This window comes from Penicillium antarcticum, assembly GCF_028974205.1.
Source record: "Penicillium antarcticum strain IBT 31339 chromosome Unknown utg000006l_segment0_segment0, whole genome shotgun sequence".
NCBI lineage: Eukaryota > Fungi > Ascomycota > Eurotiomycetes > Eurotiales > Aspergillaceae > Penicillium > Penicillium antarcticum.
Genome location: NW_026695304.1, coordinates 1895213 through 1913737, shown reverse-complemented (window position 1 = coordinate 1913737; position 18525 = coordinate 1895213). Strand labels below are relative to the sequence as shown.

Genomic DNA, 18525 nt, shown 5'->3' with positions numbered 1-18525 from the left:
CAACTCTGCGTTTGGATATCTCAAGGTACCCTTTGTCTTTTCATGCATGGTTTCCCAAACGGGGTTTGAACAAAACTATTCGAGTCATCCCCGCGTCTGCCGCTCTATTGAGCTCACTTCCCGAGATGGTACCGAATAGTACTTGTTACATGGACGTCTCTTTCCTATTACATCGTAGAGGGCACATAAGATTAACAAATCTCCATGCGACCACGCGGCCAAGAATCCAAGGAATTTGCTTGCTTACCAAGTTCTTGGGTAGGACTGACCTCGGGGAGACAATTTCTTTCACCCGATGCTCAATAGCTACTGGAACACCAACTGGGAATGAGATGAAACGTTACGGTGAATACCCCAGAGATTAGTTAATATGTAGACCTCAAATCGGGTTGAGTTCCTCCACCTGCGTGACATCAATAAACGTAGCGCCATACTCTCTCATGATCTGTATCCTCTCCTCCATAGATCCCTAGCATTCCGGAACCTCAACACCCACACACCTATTCCATCCGTCAGCCAACCGTAAACTATCACCTTCTCTTCTTCCTCCGTGACCCCCCTTAAGCCCACCTGCACGTTGAACCAATCCCACTTACTCGGCCAGAACGTCGCACCAGTCCGTCGCAAAAGATTACAGAACCTATCTTCTTCGTCGGCACTAGGTGAGCGCTGTGATATGTAAGAGCGCGGGAGCGACAGGAAAAACATGACGAGAAGGTCTGCCTCTTTGATGAGAAACCCGCCAGTGGAGGGGTAGCCGTAGTCCATGCATCCTAGGGTGCCGAAGTCGGTCCGTTTAGTTGTCGATAGGGGGGGGGGGGGGATTATGGAGCATGAGAAGGCCTGGTCCTGTGGGTCGTCTATTACTGTTCGATGATTTGAAAACAGTGAAACGGTCCACGTTGATAGGAAGTAAGCGGCCTATGGTTTGTTGGCAAAGAGTTGATAGAAAGTCAATGGTGATAGCGACGAGCATGCTGCTAAACCTTATGTTTCAACAATAAGGCCACAAATAGGGAAAGACCGATGTTGGGTATCACGAGATATTCTATGTAGTCTGTGGGCCCTTGGGAACTCCCATAATTCCCATGGGAGTTCCCACGGGGGTGATCTGCGGCCTAACTAGCTGCAGTCTGGTATGTTTTACCGCTGGCTTGGCATGAGGGCTTGAGAGAGTTTCTCCGCGTAAAATGTGGAAGCCAATTTCGAATAAGCTGTAGTCTAGATGTATTGGAAGATTTCATATAATAAAGAAAGGGAGGGAAGCATTCATTCTGGAATGGCAAAACTGTGCCGATGCAAACTAAAATCTAAAATGTCATAAAAAACGTAAGGCTAAAGGGAACATGCAAGATTAGTGTAAACAAGGGATTGCTCTTTTCCGTCCACCATCAACAGTCTAGACAGCAATTGCTGGGGCAAGAGGGCCTCCCAACAACGAGTCATTCTCATTGACGTAGCTGTCTGTGCCTGTCCGGAAAGCGATCTCTTCTTGGCTGACAGCCGGAACAGCCTGGTGAGCGGGCCAGATCTCATGGCCAACATCCTCCTCCTTGGAGCGGTGTTCCGTGACGACATCGCGCACAGTCTTCTGGAAGTGGAGAGGACCCTGCTCCATCTCGGGGTGGAGCTGGCCGTTGACAAAGACACCGGCGTTGAGGTTCTTCTGGGAGTGGATGCAGAGGTACTTATCCTCGGACATGATTCGCTTGTACATGTCGCTGATGAGGTTGAAGGCCTCATCGGTGGCATCCTTGTGGCGATAGACTTCGTACCGCATTACACACTTGGTAGGGCTGGTGGGAGTGAATCGCTGCATGAAGAAGAAGTTGGGACTGGAATAGTTGGTTAGCAACGTTCCGATGCTGGCGAGTGTGATAAGAGGTACTCACGAGATGTTGAAAGAGGCGTTGGGCCAGAAGTAAGTGGTAGCTATCCGGAAGCCCTTCTCAATCTGATCCTGACGGGGGGCACCGTAGTGCTGAATGTGGCCGCCCTTGGTCTTGACGTAGTAGGAGTTGAGGTCGGCAATGGTGGGGATATCAGGGTGGGCAACTTGGCAGTGGTAGCACTCGTTGTAGTTGTCAGCCAAGATCTTCCAGTTGAAGTTGCCCTCCATGTCCCAGGTGTGATCGAATTGGTATTCCTCGAAGTTGTAGTGCTCGAATCGGGGCTGCTCATCGACTCCCTCGAAGTCATCCTTCCAAGCTACCTCAGGGGTCTCACTGGCATCCAAGTTGACCCAGACAAAACCATTCTTGTCAAGGTGCACATGAACGGGAATGAGGTCACTGTTGAAAGCCTTGACGTTTCCTTCGTGATCCTTGGCGATGACGAACTCGTAACCAGCGGCGTCATATTGAACACAGTCACCGGCATTGGGGACGCGGTGCTTATGTGTAGTGAGGAGCCATTTGCGCGAGAAGATCGATCGGCGCTCAAGCTCATACATAGCTTGGGAAGTGTACCATGAAGCAGGCAGAGCACGGATGGGCTCCTTCTTCTCCTTCACCGGCTCAGGCGCCGGGGCGGAGGTACCGAAGAAATTCTTCAAGAAGGACATTGTGAATTCAGAGTCAAAGAAATATCTTTGAAAACAAAAGATAGAGATTGATATTGAAGTATTAACTTTATACTCTGGAGCTGTTGATAATAAACATTGAAGCTGGAGACCACAGCTCTTCTATATAGCCATCTTGATAACGACCGAAACACGGTGCTGATCACACGTCCAGAACCTCGAAGATTGGCATGTCCGGTAACCGTCCTTTCCCATCCGAACCGATGACATTTTGGGTTGTTCATTGCGATCAGGTGGCCAATGTCGACGGGAGATATAAGTAGAAACCGATCAGGTGACCGGTAGATACCCCAACCGGGCCGAATGGCTTGGAAGGTTATCGAACAAACAATGTACCGAACAGACCAAATTCAATCCGGGGGCTGGTTATGGCAAGGCTGATAGCACCCCGGACTACATCATTGGCTCATCAGAGGTCCACGTTGATCTCATTCCGACGCCCGTTCGCGGTTCGGTGCAAAACCGTTCCACACCGGCTGTTTAGAGATACCTAAAAGGGCAGTATCTATCATTATCCATGCTGCAGGGGCTTTAAAACTGGATGGCTGGTGAACTGTAAGATGGGTCTTTAGAAATGGATGGTCGTGCATATATCCAATTGCGACTCATTTGTGACCCGCCATCGATGGGAGAACAATCTAGAATTTCCAAGACTTGGAGGTTGCAGATGTCATGATACTTGGCAATCGGAGGTGAATTAGTCTACTAGTATCCAGATGCGTTAACACCCGGGCTGGTTGCCCCTTCATGGAAAGTAACATTTCTCTGCCCCTTGTCTGCCGTCTCTCCCTAATCCTCCTTATCTTTCCATCCCTTGGGTTTCAAAGTTTGCATATCCTTTGTTTGCTCCTTGGCACATGTCGTAGCTAGCTGATAAGGTTTAATGTAGGATTGCAGCGAGACTAGAGGATACTTTGGTCTCTGGTCTTCTGATTGTTGTCCCCTTCAGGCACCCAATATTGTACCCGCTTGTGACAACGACGGAAAATCAACAACAAAGGGCATCTAGGATTTCTGGTAGCTTCAAATCGTTATTTCTTCCCATGATAATTCGATGCTTTCACTCTGCGAAACCGAATGCGGTTGACCGGACCACTCCTGCCTATCAATCGGCCCGTAGACCATTCGTTTGATATGTGACAAGATTTACATATATGAATTCATGAATTTATGCTGTTGATAGTCAACGGATGCAGTATAAAAGCTCCACCACAGATTTGCCTGTCTTGCAGAAAGGTCTGCCGAGCTACCCTCTTGCGCGCTACTCTCTATTGGAGGAAACAACAGGGTCCCTCCAGCCAACACGATCAATGTATGTGCAGTCTTTCAAAGTATGGGCGAATAGACTACGAGCAGGAACGGGCCCGAATGCTATATCTAGCAAAATATTCTATCCAGATATTGAAAAAAACATTTCGGAATCTTTACTTTGTAATCACCCCAACCGCAGACTGGTTGAGGCATAATTTCCGGAAACTTGAAAACAACAAGTCTGAACAGGCGATTCAACCCATTTCCAGGCTGGCCATGTATAATTGCCTGGAGGGCTTCAGTCAACTGTTTACGCCAAGGTATTGTACACTGCTGAGTCACAGACGATTGGATAGGAAAGTGCACGGACACCCCTTTCATCCCATCGTTGTTGGCTTACACTCGTGTCATCTGCGCCGCTGGGGCCGCGAAAGCCCGAAAGTTGAGAAAAAGATGCCTACTGCGTAGCTTGAACTGCAACGAGAATAACATTCAATCATTACCGTCGCCATGGAACTGCAGTTCATTGATCAGAGCCTTAGCAGGATAGGCCGCTCTGACAGGCGCATCATCCGCTCCCACGTCATGCGAGGGAAGAACACGGGCAAGCAGCGCCGATCCACCAAGAAGCAAAGGAACTTTGCAGAGCTCAATTCGATCTTGTGTGCTCCACGATTTGGATACGCAATCCCGCGGCAGGTGCTCTGGAGCGACCTATGTGCCACTTCGTTCCCTCAAGAGCTCGACTCTCAGTCCATGGGGCTTATGCATCGATGTATGCTCCCTTCATCGCTTGGCTAGTCATCCGCGCCACCTTTTTGTCTGACGTTGGAACTAGGGTTCTTCGAGATTAGTGATGCGCTATTTCCGCCGCAGTTCTGTACCAAGTTCGACATTGTAAAATCGATTTGGGTTAATTGCATTCTCGCAGATGAAGCCTGTAAGTAAAAGTATCATCACTTGGTTTAAAAAAAGCATTACTGACCGATAGTAATGCAGATTTCCACACTACTCTAGCTATATCGGCGTCTTATGTTGACTTCTTTCAGCGGAAGCCAGCAATATCGCCTAAAAATCTTCACCATATCTCCAAGGCGTACGCTTTGGTCAACATTAAACTTTCGGGTCCCTTCCCCGTTTCCGACAGTGCCATAGCTGCTGTGGTTAGTCTCGCAATATACCAGCAAGTACATCACCAGCCGACAATCGGAATGGTACATCTCCAAGGGCTCTATCGCATGATTCAGCTGCGGGGTGGGATCGTAGAGCTAATGAAAGAAAATCGTGTACTGGCAATGAAGCCGCTGAGGTATGTGAAAGGTCTTGATTTCGCGGCTTACCTTCATTTCGCCTCGTTTTGGCATTGTGTGATTCGGAATAACAGTCTATAATTCTCATCTAACTACTTTTAGGCTCGATATTGAATTAGCAATCCAGAATGGCACACCCACCTTATTTCACGGCAATGAAGTGCCGATTCACTCGGTCCTATGCGATCCCGATGCTAGCAGTGCGCATTTTCCCGGAGTTACCCCTTGGATGCCACCCATCATGCTAGATCTGCTCAGCTTCTCAAAGCTGCTTAACGCAACAGAGAAAAGGCCAGAACCAAAACTTGACCCTCTAGACTATACAGAGACACTTCTCTCGCTCTTGTATCGCCTTGTTGATGGCTCGTCTCCAATGGAAGCCTCTACCAAAACCGGGGGACTCTGTGAACATGTGACGTACCTTGCAATGCTATCATTTATGACGACTTTGTTACCTGAGTTCAACCGCGCTGGGCCTAGCTTCCCCCTTCTTTCTGATCGTCTGGGTAGCGCTCTGCAAGACCTTTGCGTCACGGCATCATGGCATACGGATTATAATTTACCCCTGATGTTATGGATTCTTTTCATAAGCGGGATATCGGGGTTAAGCTTAAAGGACCATCACTGGATATCACCTTTAATTGTCGACAGTTGCACAAGGCTAGGCTTGAAAAATTGGACAGCCATCCAGCAGCAGCTAAGTCAGTTTCCTTGGATATTCACTTTGCACGAAGCCCCAGGCTGTCGTCTATGGGAGGATGTACGATTGGGGAGCAGAGAGAATTTACAGGATACTCTATCACGATAATTTAATTGTCATGGAATTGGACAACAATTGATCATAATACCGGGTATCATGAGAATACTGCATCTTATCATTTCAGCCACTCATTAAAGTTACGGTGGGTCTCATTAGGTGCCTGCATATTGAGCCTTGTGGTAGGACTCGGAAGAGTTGCACGGTTTGATATAAGGATGTCTCTTCTGAGTGCACTAGAAGCCAATGTAAGCTTGCATTACCTTGCCATTCTCCAGTGCTCTATGCTTGGCAAGTCTTCTTCACATGCCAAGATGCATTGCAGTACGTCCGTACTACAGCCTTGTCTTGTGGTGGCGTCAAGGCCGTAAAGGGGATTTAATGAAGTCAAAAAATGGGATTGAAAATCCAGATTCTGGAACTGAGTGAAATGGCTGTCTAAAAGGAAAGGCATTTCGAAAGCTGCCGCTCTCGATTAGATCTTGGTCTCGAAAAGAACGACGCAATTCAAAAAAACTACTTGAGCTGTGAGACGCAGCCAGGCTGCACAGATTCTAGCATAGAAACGAGCTCATCCCAGATGCTCTTCTGTAGCTGCTGACCCTCCTTGTTGGTGAGCCACGTGGGAACCCAGCACTCCTTGATCTTGCAGCCAGAAAGCAGCTTACCGTGGCCCTCTTCGCTCACCACCAGCCCATGTAGATATGTGCGGCTGCCCACCTCTGCAGTTCGGGCCATCGTGGTCCGGAGCGCCTCGTGCATGATCCTGGTGAAGGTTCGGGCATCGCGGCCGAGACCGGTGGTGCAGAGACCTGGAGCGACCATGGTGATGACGACGCCCGTGCGTTCGACAGGGCAGAGGGCTGCAAACTGCCGTACGGCGCACTCTTCGACCAGCTTACTAAGAGCATATCTACGACCATACATTAATTGCATTTCCAAAGAATGGGATGAAACTGTAAGTCTCACCTTGAGTCCATATTTGCCCGCTTCTGGTCGTTTAGCCCATCAAAGATGGCACCGTTGCGGCTCTTGTCAATCTCGCTCTTGACAGTGTACCCAAGAACACTGAGGATGAAGATGAGGGTAGGCTTGATGTTGAACTTCCTGGCACACTCCTCGAGCTTGGGCATCATGAGAACGCCGAGGAACAGAGTATTGATAACATTGACGAATATGCTCGTCTCCATACCCTCGGACTGCGACCACGCGTCGATCATGATCCCGGCGTTGCAGATGAAGCCGTCAATTCTGTCAAATTCCTCTGCTAACTTCTTTGTGAAGCTCTGGACAGACCCCCAGGTTGACATGTCTATATGCCGTATCTTTATAATTGTCAATATTGACGATAGTCTTCAAACACCTGCAGCAGACATACCTGAACCACTCCCTTGCGGCCTGTTGTCTTCTCAATGTCGTTCTTGGCAGCTTCTCCAGCCTGAAGGTTCCGCACGGCCAGCACGACGCATTCAGCTGACGCTGCGACTAAGTGTCGTCCCGTTTCAAGGCCTAGGCCAGAGTTGCCACCGGTGATAACATAGGTTTTGCCGATGCACGTATCCTCGTCTACCAAAATCGGCAGCGTCCGATATTGCTCGGCGGTCAAACGAAGCATCACCATCTTGCAAAGGGATCTGACGTGTATACTAGCTAAGGTCTAGCTATATAAAGATTGTTTGGGTGGTGTGGGTAGGGAAAACGGAATTTGTTGTATGGAATGGAACAGCTGGAAATAGGCGGAAAGCGTGATTCTTGATGACACGATATAAGAAGCAGAATGTATAAACATATTTTTTCGCCGGACGGCCTCCTACTTTATATGTTCTCTCGGGGCTATACCACCCAACCCTGGACCTTTCTATATACACCTGACCAATCTGATATTAGCGTCTTCTTTCGGATTAGCCCAAGGCTGAGAGATAATTGTGGATCCAGATTCTACCAATCAAAAGCCATAATGTCTGATAGAAGGCCCACTTATCTACATTTGGCCAATCATATATTGCTTTCCCTTTTTGGAAGTCCCCGCCCAGGCCAGCCGGCCCGGCCCCGTTGGCTCTGATTTTAGTATGATTGCCAGATGCAATAGTGATGACATTTGAGGAGTTTTGTTTGACTTACTGGGGGGGGCTAGCCTGGATAGCCCCCACAGTCCATTCATTCTGTCCGCCTGATCACATGAGCCTGAAATTGGAAGCTTCTTTGACGATGACCTCCTAAGTCTTCCACCACGCGTTGAAGTTACCTCCTCGAGCTCCTCGATGTAGACTCAATTGAGAGATGTGCTTTGTACTGTGAATGAGAATATCTCAATATCTCAATAAGGAGTGGATACCGGTAAACTAAGTGTCAACACCAGCGGTCTGTGAAGCTCTTTCAAGATGATGAGAAACCCTTGTGCTTACGGAATGGTTTTGATCTCCTGAGCGCCTCCGGACCTTAGTGCTTATCTACGTCTTCAGCCCACAATTATACCCGAGTCCGCGCTTCTAGGCTGCCATCTTTGCCACGTGACAGCACACAACGGAGACAAATAACCTTCCTAGCGCGGTGAGCTGAGGAATAAAATATATCTTGTGTGCTATATGGATGCATTGAAGATGGAAGATATGGGACTACCGCAATACACAAAGACAATCGAGAGCCTGGCAGATGATGTCGTGAAGGTGACAAAGAGAGAGTACGGCAGCGAGCTACGACAACAACATCTCTGTCACGACCCGAGAACACTCAAATTATTTAGCACTTTGTCTCAACAGCAAGCTTATACCAGTTATCATGGCGAAAAGTGTTTAATTAACGTCGTTGGTTACGGAACAAAATTGCGTGAAAGAGAAGGCATACCTTGACAGGACTGACTTATGGGAGAAGATTATACCTAGCTACTTGAAAGCATATACTAAGGTATGCAAGAAGCTATGATGCTCTACCAAATAAGACTTGTGAGCTTCAAGAAGCCTTGACCCTACATTGGCCATTGATTCGACCAACCTAATATGAAAGGGAGAGCAATACCACCATTCTGGAACTGCTGCTGGCGCACTTTTTGCAGTCGGCTTCGCTGTGACTGTTGTACAACGGATTTCAGACGACCATTCCGCTTCATAGTCACAGGCCACTTTCTTGCCATTCAGTACAATGGCAGCGGCTTTGAGCTACACCAGGACCGCCACGGTCGCGGAACTCTGTTCCACCTGTCTGATGACGATGAACAAATAATCTGCAATCGCAGCTATCTCGGCAACCTCACCAGTCACCCGGAATACCCAGAAGACGTGTTTTACATACAGCGTAAACAACAGTTCCTTTCCTCAGAGGGGAAATGGACAGACAACATTGAGAATACACTTATTGTGCAGATTGACTCAGAGCCAACCCGGGTACTACTGTAAGTAGGAAGAATTGCCAGGTAATCTTAACAGCGACAAAAAGCGTAAACAGTGACATTTGGATATAACGTCATTTGGTATCATATATACAGGCAATTCTTTCACAAAATCATTATTTCCGGTTCTCCTGGACAATCACAAGGTCCGGTCGGAAGGTAGACTGCCATAAATCCTTCGCCGGCTCATCACTAGGCCGACATACAAAGAAGAATTTCTCCAACAGCCCGACAGCACGATCCCATTTTTGTAATGACAATTGGTCTGCAACATCGGTGAGATGTGCAACAAACCATGAATGATGCTTCATTGACTTTGACGCAAGACTCCCAACGAAAAATATCCAGAAGAGCAAGTCAGGCGCGGTACTCTGAAGAGCGGAGAGACTCGTAAACAGGCTTATTCGCAGCATGTCTACGAGACGTTCCAGGCAGGGTATTCCATACAATGCCCAAATTCGGACACTGTTGTAGGTCATGATGCTGAGTCGCAAGGTCTCTTCGAAGGGAGTGAGTGAGACCTCATATGGTAGAGATATTAATCGGTAACCGAGAAACAGTAAGCAGTCGTTCTCGACCGACATTGGTTCGACATCCACATTGGCAAAGCTTTCATAGTAAGAAATAAGTTGCTGGTATGAGGATATTATTGACTTGAACGTAGGCTGGATGTCCCTAGACCAAGAAGCGGTGAAGAAGCGAGTACCAAGAGAGGAGCTTTCCGTAAATCGGTTCTTGGACCTGAAGAAGGCAGATTCTCTAAGGACTCGGCTTTGGAATTTCGCGCACATGTCGAGTACTGGCATAGAGTTGCTCATAATGCCTCGCAAATATTGGCAGCTGCACCGAGAGAAAAACGAATAAGTGGAGGTCATGAACGTTGTAGTGTTGTCTCTTACCTATAGAGCATTGCAAGCGTTCCATGTTCAAGCATATCCATCCCGCCTACGGCGTCGATTATCTTTTTCATGCCGTTCATATGCGTGTCGACAGCCTCTATGTTGGCCTCCAAAGCCTATAACGAGACCGGTGAGCAACCCCCCATGATGAGAACAGGAAGAACTCTTACCTCTGAAACAATTATGTGAGAAATAATAAAAATTGTTTGTTCGGAGTACATGGTGGCTGTATCCCGCAATATGCATTGGAGTGATTTGATCGTTCCAACACGAAGGCGAATCGCGTCATGCGTTGGCTTCTGCACAGTTGCCATCGAAGCACCAGATGCCGTTAAAATCGCAGCTCGATGCGACGCACTAATTGACAACTTTATTAGCATCAATGTGGGATCTTGGACTGCTCTCTGCCAAAACCAGACTGTGACATCACTGGAGCAGAGAGGGAAACAGGCCCTTGCGCTATGCATTCGGTCTGATTGATGTATTAGCCGCATTCTACCCCCAGATATGACGGATATGTAGGTTAGAATAGGAAATCCGACACCATGCCCGATATGGACTCACAATGATGGAAGTAAATATTCGGATTATGGTTTGGGCTAAAAGCCAGACCAGGGCCCCCATCAAGCACCCCGGCTTCGAGACACCGGACTGTTACCGGCAATCGCTCTGGACTGCCATCAGAATCACTGGTGGAATCACTGTTATCGCTTGAAACACGGCGGGTTGAGGCATTGGTATGAGGCGGTGGACAATGCCCCGTGGGGAACTGTCCGGGGGTGCCTTGCTGCTGCTTTTCTCTCCGTAATCGATGATGTCGCGTCCTTACAAAAGCCTGTTTAGACCGAAGTAGTTCGCGGCCCTTCGATCGATCATCCTGGTAATCCACCCACAGGAATTCTCGCTGCCGAACGGGTAAATTCTTGGCTGGTTTGGGGTGTGGGACCCGGTTCGACTGGGTACTGGATTGAGTGGACGCCATAAATCGATGGACAATATTGGTGCAGTGGTGAGATGACTGGGTTGCCTCGAAATCCTTTCCCCTGAAACCCCGCTCGGTCCCCCGGTTTGTGTTGGGCTGGTATTTTCGCGTAGGTCGGAACTAGTGAGTATAGAGTCACCGCCTTCGGCAGATGATTTATGCGATGTGTGTGCATGTTATCATGAGTTTTCCACAGTGCTACGAATGTAGGATGTGACAAAATTAGGTAGGCAGGCTGGTCTGGGAGGTAAAGAGAGACGTCGGATATGCAATTTGGAAGCCATTAGTGAAACATTAAAGGATGACCATTTACTTAATTGGACTAGTCCTGTCAGCCGCATGGCAAATGGGTCAGGTGAACCTAAATATTCGGCAATTGAGAGTTGATCTTGGAAAGGACATGGTTCAATAGATTAACCCTGCGATCAGCACGTTTATACAAGCCTTCGGTCAGCCGTCGATTGAAAAAAGGCATGCCGAGACACGCTAGTCCACATTTGGATGACTTCCGTATTTGGAAGTGTTCCATATTGGGCAACGTTCTAGAAAGCCTGCATGCCTTAATATAACTAACCTGCACCTTCTCGTATGCACTGTTGCATGACACAGGTTGCCTGCCGCAGTGGGCGGAATATCTCCGGGATATCCTGAGGGCCTCAGCTACGGCCTTCCAAGCCCCTTTTCAAAGATACTCCAGTGACAATGGACTGCAAGGCAAAGTGTACACACCAGCTGCTTCCAACAGGGCTTCACTGTGAGCAAACAAATCAATTGGGGAGGGGTAATGTGACAAGTCTCATACGAAGGAGTATCTTGCATTGCAAATGCACGTTCTTCGCTAAGATAGATCTGACATGCAGTACCCTTGCTGGTCCCTGCTTTCGGGTCCTGTGACTGGGTTATCTTAAAAGACCGAGCTGTCCATAGCGTTTGAAAGGCAACTATACCCGAAAAGGGAAACAGTACTTTCAAAGCCGAGCTTTGGTATCTTTGGTATCTGGTCTCTAGATCGCGCCAAAAGATCGGCAAAGTATAGTTTGTCCATGTTGGGAGCATGTAAATCCCTCCACAGCGAAGATCCAAGGTAACAATCGACAGTCGACGCGCCTGTAATTTCCGCCCGTTACGTCTAACCTCATTCTGTCGTGTACTAGTCCCGCACAAGTCGAATGAAGACAGTCAACGTGATGCATGGCCCCTAACGGTGGGCAAAGGCTCGTGGCATGAGCGCTACATATATTTTCGGGCCCGCGTGTATCCAAAACATCATTACTCTCAAGAACTATCTCACTTCCGAAACTTAATTCTTCAAAGCAGCACATATCATCTTTTTTACACACAATATCTCCACAATGGCATCATATTGCACTTCTTACAGGGACTCCGAGCACTTTGATCCTCAGACCAAGGACATAGACTGGATGGCTTATTACTCGCCATATCCTTGGACACCCACATCATACATATGCATGCCCACAACTGAGCTCTTTGCCAATTCTCAATGCGTTCCGACTCTACAACCTTCTTCAGAAGCAACAAAGACATACAGCACAACATCGTCCCCGCTTATCTCACAAGACATGTCGCCAGAGTCTCATGCCAGCTCAACTTGGTCCTGTCAGACGGACGCAAGCAATCAATTTCACGAAACGTCTGGAAGAATTGAGCGAAAGCCTCTGAATCCTCCTTTTCACAACGCACTCCCCGAATTCTTCGGCGATAGCCATGCTTTCGGAACACACAGTGTTTCCGAAGATGAAATCCAAACACCAAGATCTGAGTACGTTCCTACAGCACTTCTCGCATTCTTTTCAACCCTAATCTCTAATTTTGTCTTAGTGCGATGCGCTCTCTGATCAATTGTGGCTGGAAGGGCTGTACATACTCCGGAGGGTTTTCTCGTGAGGCATGCCTCTGGCGACACATCAAATCAACCCACGTCTCACCGAAGGCACTGAAGTGTTCACACTGCAAAAAGACATTTGGACTTGGGCGCGAGGATAAGCTTCGAGCCCACAAGCGGCTTGCTCATAGACGAGGTTGATTCAAGTTGTATCATGTATATTTTGTTGGTTAATCAGGCGTGGGAGTATTTTGACTACAACTGCAGAGCAAGTTTGTATAGTATTGATAGTTCTTGCGCTCATGGAATACATCTTCAAATGGCTTACATTTCCGTGGCTTTAAATAAATCCTCGGATGAAAAACAAGAAACCCCGAAGGAAATGGAAGTCTGACGGCTTCTGGTGCTGGGATGAAGTGAGAGTAGCCCAACCGGCCCGTGTAGATATCTTGGTTCTGGCCAAAGATCTGAACTTCTAACGATTTAGCATATTCAATGGAGTTCTGTGTAATCATATGTGGTATGGATATAAGAAGTTAATTCAGTGGTAGTGGGCGAGGGGTCGTTTGACCATACCCGTTATGTCAAGAGATCAACCAATATTCAACACGATGCAAACGCTTCCTGAACATGCTCATCCATATGCAGCACATTGTCCACCCTTTTCCAAAATATGGAGTCGATCCGCAGAAGGCCGAGATGAAGGCAAGGTAAAAAATCAGCTTTTAGGCGCATATTTCGACGTACTTCACGGAGACAAGCCACCCATTTATCTGCTTCTTTGCGATCAACGGAGCTCGCGGCCATTTCGAGCATCTGAAAACAGATCGATGAGCATGCGGACGCACTCCAAGCTGGCCATACAGTCTCAACGTCCTCGGGTTTTAAATCATGAATGAAATCAACCGCTGTGGAGAAGCATATTTCTGCTCGGGTACGGGCCTGCTCACGCGCCATCAGATGCCTTGCATCAGTTGATATTTCGATCGTTGGCTGGAGGAATGGTCTGAGAATAGCGCTGCAGATAGTTAAATGGAGATAATGGTAATTCATTTCGAGCGCTCTTTCCAGCTCCGTTGGTCTGCATTGACTTGACAACAGGGATTCACTCGATGTTGCGGATGCTTCTTTATGCCACGAGTATGATATTAGTTCCCAATGGAACGATTTTACCACTTATTGATTTCATCTATTCATAATGTATCTCAGTTTATTGTCCACCTTTTCTAAAATGCACCTCCCGAAGGAGTCGACTTGTATCCTCGATATGTACAAAGCTTTGCGAAAGTCCTCTTTTTGGGTGATTGTAATGCGCGAACGCATGGGGCATTCCGGGGTATCTCTTCATTGTGACATGGTTCCCAGCGTTTTGCATAAGAAACCCATAAAATTCACCTTCATCCCGTTCAAGATCAAACTCGGCCGTGATAATGTGCGCCCTCCCAAGGTTTTTGAATGAAGGAGCCAGAACGGGTGTGCAGATCCACTCCTTTGTCAATATCTTCTCTTGTAAATCTGACTGGCTATCAGTATACCGACTCAGGTACTCGCATTAAAAGGAAAACGAGAACGAGAAGTTTTACCGTCATCATCGCCCAGCCAATACTTTAGAAACCATTGCTCTCTCCCCAAGGGCCCCCAAGGTACGTCATGATATAGTAAGACACTTTCATAGGGACAAGTTGTCTCGTTCAACTCCCGCTTTCTTAGACAGTAGCGCATATCTGTTGCTGGAACAATGATCAGCTGCAGCTTCAGGTCAATGCCTGCATCACGGGCAAAATGGCCTAATACAGCTGTCATTTGACCCCCCGCCGACAGGCCACCGATGGAGACACTCATTGGATCAATGTTAAGTCGCGGGACGTTTGCGATTGTCTGTACTCGCATTCGTTTTCAGCAAAAATATGGTAGAAAGGGCTCGAGCATCTTAATTACCCAATTCACAGCATCCCACGAGTCGTATATGCTAGTGGGATACGGAAACTCGGGAGCGAGGCGGTAGTCGACATCGACAACTTTGATTTGAGCTTTATTGCACATTTTTCGGCACCATGTTGCCTCGGAATTTAGATTTCCAAGAACCCACCCGCCTAAATCCAGAAATACATTGTCAAGAGGTCAACAATGGCAACTGGGTTTTCTACTTGATGACCACACATACCTCCATGAAAGTTCAGATGAACAGGAAATGGCCCTGGTCCTTCAGGTGTGTAGACTCTGATCACAATATTTCCAGCGGGTCTGGAAACAGGGATCTCTATGTCCTCGATGTGAAAAACGGGGGGTCCTGTGTTACAGTGAGTCTTGAGTTCTCAATGGATGGCTGGCTTTAGAGGCAAAATCTTCGAATTTAGACACACCAGAGCATGTTGGGAATGTGAAGCTATAAGCAGCGGGATCTTTCCGAAATTCCTCAAGGGATAGCTCGTCGGCCTTCACCATAGAGCTACCATGTCTTTCCCATAGATTGACCCATTCGGGGTCTACATCACCAAGGAGTCTTTTCGGGATAGACAGCCGTGACTTCTGACTGCCCTCTTCTATCACAATTGCTGTCTGCGTAGTCGACATTGTGATCTGGTAGAGCAACTGGGTACCTGTAAAAGACAATTGAGATGGCAGAATGTCAAAAAGAAAAGGGTAAACAACCTTGAAAAGCCCTCTATCAAGATATGCCATTATCAACAAAGGCTTTTCACCCCTCGATACACCTCGGATATCCTGCAGAACTCCGGTTGGCGGCATACAAGTACACATCGACTCCGATCTAGGGCTCCGATAGGCATCGGGTGGGGGCGGCTTATCTGCGGGGACGGGGCCACCCCAGGTTTGTCACCTGTTTACCAAGCGAGCATGATTTATATTAAACATACCCTCTACATTTATCATGGGTAGTAAATAGCCAGTATCTTGCTCGGGTCGATCAACGACACCATACGCGACTTGCTCCCGACGACATGGATTCTGTCTCATTCCATGACCGGGCAGAGCACACAAGTGGCATGCAGAAGGTTGAACTGGGGCCAGCCGATCTCTATGCTGGACATCGGCGTATCCCTGACAAATTTCCACGTATCGCACTACTGATCCTTGTTGTCGAGGTAATTGAGTTTACCCACTTAACACGCCGATGCCCCCCCCATTTGCATGCTAATCTCGACTCAATAGCTTGGCGAGCGGTTCACTTACTTTGGCCTCAGCGGTCCAATGCAAAATTACATTAAGTGGGTCAAACTCGCGGTGTATGAAGAACTTGAACAATTCGGAAATGGTTTCTGATTTCCTTTTATCATTCAGTAACCCCTATGATCCCGGGTCAGACCTCCCCGGTGCACTAGGTAGAGGGCAAGCAGTCGCATCAGCCCTTGGAAACTTCTTCAAATTTTGGGCTTACGCATCTACAATAATTGGCGCAATCATTGCAGGTAGAGTCCAAAAAATGGCCAAAAGTCTTGCAAAACTGTTGCTGATGGTTCTTCAGATCAATATGTAGGCAAATTCAAAGCCATCACAATCTCTTTAGGGATCTACGTCGGGGGTTTGACCATCCTCGTCGCTACTGCAACCCCGGCCGGCATTCAGAGTAATGCTGGATTTGGTGGTTTGGTTGCTGCAATGGTCATCATTGGCCTGGGAACCGGTGGGATCAAAGCCAACGTGACTCCCATGTGCGCCGAACAATACCAGAACGCGGAGCCGGTTCTAAAGACACTAGAATCAGGCGAGGTCGTGGTTGTTGACCTAGAACTAACCATACAGCGACTCTTCATGTGGTTCTATTGGGTAGTCAACGTCGGTGCTCTCTCTCCCTTGGTCACGGTTAATGTTGAGGCTAAGGCATCTTTTTGGCTTGCATATCTGATTCCATTAATGTAAGTCTCGGCTACTGAAGATTTATAAGGTGCATAGCCTGATGATATTCAGTGCAATATGTCTCTCGGCTGTTGTGTTCTTATCCGGTCAGAAAAAATATGTCAAAGTCCCTCCTCAGGGATCCGCCATCATAGATGCATGCAAAGTCCTCAATATAGTTCGCCAGGAGAGACACTTCCTTGATGCAATGCCTTCGTCTCTTGAAGCTGCCGGTCGCTTGGACAAGTACCCGTTTGCATCCTCAGCACGCTACACGGATCAGTATGTTGCAGACGTCCGTCGAGGATTTAGAAGCTGCAGGGTGGGTTGAGTCTCTGTATTTCCACAACATACCCATACTGAGATGCTTTTTAGATGTTTATTTTCCTTCCATTTTACTTCATCTGCTGGGTTCAGATATGGAACAACCTCATCTCACAGGCTGGCCAAATGGCACTGCATGGAACACCGAACGATCTCCTTCAGAACCTAGATCCAATTGCCTTGTGCATTTTTATTCCGCTTCTTGACTGTGCGTCTCTTTCTAATAATAGGCTCGAACTATCTGCTTACAATGCTATCCTTAGTGGGACTTTATCCATTGCTCCGCAAATTCAAAATCAACTTCAGCCCAGTCCGTCGGATCTTTACCGGATTTCTGCTTGTTTCATTCTCTATGGTCTACGCGAGCGTGTTGCAGCACTTCATTTACACATCGCCTACTAAAAGCATACACGTGTGGATACAGGCTCCCGCGTATATATTCGTTGCTATTTCGGAAGCTTTTGTTATCGTGACTGGCTTGGAACTTGCCTTTACACATGCCCCAAAGAAGTGAGTCCCACAGTTCTCTCTGGCACAGGATGTTCCAAACTAATAACACATGTCAGCCTGAGGTCTTTTATCTCTGCTTTGTTTTGGCTCATGATTGGAATTGCGGCAGCAATCTGTATTGGTCTTACGCCGGTGTCCCGAGACCCGTATCTTGTGTGGATGTATGGATCTCTAGGGATTGTGGGCTTCGTTGCTGGGTGTCTCTTTTACGCTTGTTTCAGAAAAAGTGCTTCTCTTAATCCGAAGACTCTGGACATTGTGGAAGGGGTCGAGGGAAACAGGGAGGGTGTTTCACACGTTGCCAACTATGGTAAACACAGCGAAGCTTAATGTTTGAGTCGTTGCTGCTAGGTTTTGCCTCAATATATGTTTCAGAATCACATAGCTCTTCACAAATAACCAAGCCCGCTATCTGGACCCTTTCCATGTTATGGATCTACTGGGGTTCACTAAATCTAGTGGCTCCTATCAAACAGATCTAGAATAGGTATTACATTCAGCATATATAAAACTTAATTCCTCTTAGTCTCAGTGATCAGTGAGCGATGAGGCGTTGCTCATTCGCCCTTGTGTAGCCGTTTTGCGCCAGGTTATTCTTGGTCTTCAGGTTTCTAGAACTTTGGCTACATATATCTGCACGAGCTCCTCTGATGATTGCTCAGCCAATAAGGGCGTTGAAATCTCTGTCTTTGATTACTTGCTAATTCTTGCTATTTATGCTATGCTCACCATTACTAATCCGCTTACTCGGAGTTACTATAATTCTGGATCCAAAGCAGTATCCACGAATTCAGCACTGACATACTCAAGGTCAAATACTTATGTTAT

The 18525-nt window shown here is 47.5% G+C and overlaps 7 protein-coding genes across 7 annotated transcripts; 2 read left to right on the top strand and 5 right to left on the bottom strand.

The window, feature by feature from the left end:
• Positions 1 to 379: 379 nt before the first annotated feature.
• On the bottom strand, positions 380 to 864 carry N7508_006790 (uncharacterized protein; the record flags this gene model as incomplete). The annotated part of the gene is made up of 2 exons (XM_058464856.1): positions 380 to 469; positions 499 to 864. Coding segments are annotated over 2 exons (456 nt in total), but the record flags the coding sequence as incomplete, so codon positions are not given.
• Positions 865 to 1399: 535 nt separating this feature from the next.
• N7508_006789 (uncharacterized protein) lies at positions 1400 to 2563 on the bottom strand (the record flags this gene model as incomplete). Its single annotated transcript, XM_058464855.1, has 2 exons — positions 1400 to 1835; positions 1893 to 2563. The coding sequence occupies 2 exons, from the start codon at positions 2561 to 2563 to the stop codon at positions 1400 to 1402; spliced, it is 1107 nt and encodes a 368-aa protein (XP_058318708.1).
• Positions 2564 to 4342: 1779 nt separating this feature from the next.
• Positions 4343 to 5950, top strand: N7508_006788 (uncharacterized protein; the record flags this gene model as incomplete). The annotated part of the gene is made up of 4 exons (XM_058464854.1): positions 4343 to 4607; positions 4671 to 4772; positions 4832 to 5141; positions 5245 to 5950. 4 exons carry the CDS (start codon positions 4343 to 4345, stop codon positions 5948 to 5950), a joined length of 1383 nt encoding a protein of 460 aa, XP_058318707.1.
• Positions 5951 to 6415: 465 nt separating this feature from the next.
• Positions 6416 to 7520, bottom strand: N7508_006787 (uncharacterized protein; the record flags this gene model as incomplete). Its single annotated transcript, XM_058464853.1, has 3 exons — positions 6416 to 6812; positions 6869 to 7224; positions 7278 to 7520. The coding sequence occupies 3 exons, from the start codon at positions 7518 to 7520 to the stop codon at positions 6416 to 6418; spliced, it is 996 nt and encodes a 331-aa protein (XP_058318706.1).
• A 1880-nt stretch (positions 7521 to 9400) lies between these two features.
• N7508_006786 (uncharacterized protein) lies at positions 9401 to 10404 on the bottom strand (the record flags this gene model as incomplete). Its single annotated transcript, XM_058464852.1, has 3 exons — positions 9401 to 10124; positions 10184 to 10299; positions 10354 to 10404. 3 exons carry the CDS (start codon positions 10402 to 10404, stop codon positions 9401 to 9403), a joined length of 891 nt encoding a protein of 296 aa, XP_058318705.1.
• A 3814-nt stretch (positions 10405 to 14218) lies between these two features.
• Positions 14219 to 15582, bottom strand: N7508_006785 (alpha/beta hydrolase; the record flags this gene model as incomplete). The annotated part of the gene is made up of 5 exons (XM_058464851.1): positions 14219 to 14523; positions 14592 to 14886; positions 14947 to 15101; positions 15173 to 15298; positions 15372 to 15582. The coding sequence occupies 5 exons, from the start codon at positions 15580 to 15582 to the stop codon at positions 14219 to 14221; spliced, it is 1092 nt and encodes a 363-aa protein (XP_058318704.1).
• A 386-nt stretch (positions 15583 to 15968) lies between these two features.
• Positions 15969 to 18027, top strand: N7508_006784 (Major facilitator superfamily domain general substrate transporter; the record flags this gene model as incomplete). The annotated part of the gene is made up of 8 exons (XM_058464850.1): positions 15969 to 16112; positions 16180 to 16253; positions 16309 to 16436; positions 16493 to 16883; positions 16936 to 17185; positions 17239 to 17395; positions 17451 to 17697; positions 17754 to 18027. The coding sequence occupies 8 exons, from the start codon at positions 15969 to 15971 to the stop codon at positions 18025 to 18027; spliced, it is 1665 nt and encodes a 554-aa protein (XP_058318703.1).
• Positions 18028 to 18525: the final 498 nt, after the last annotated feature.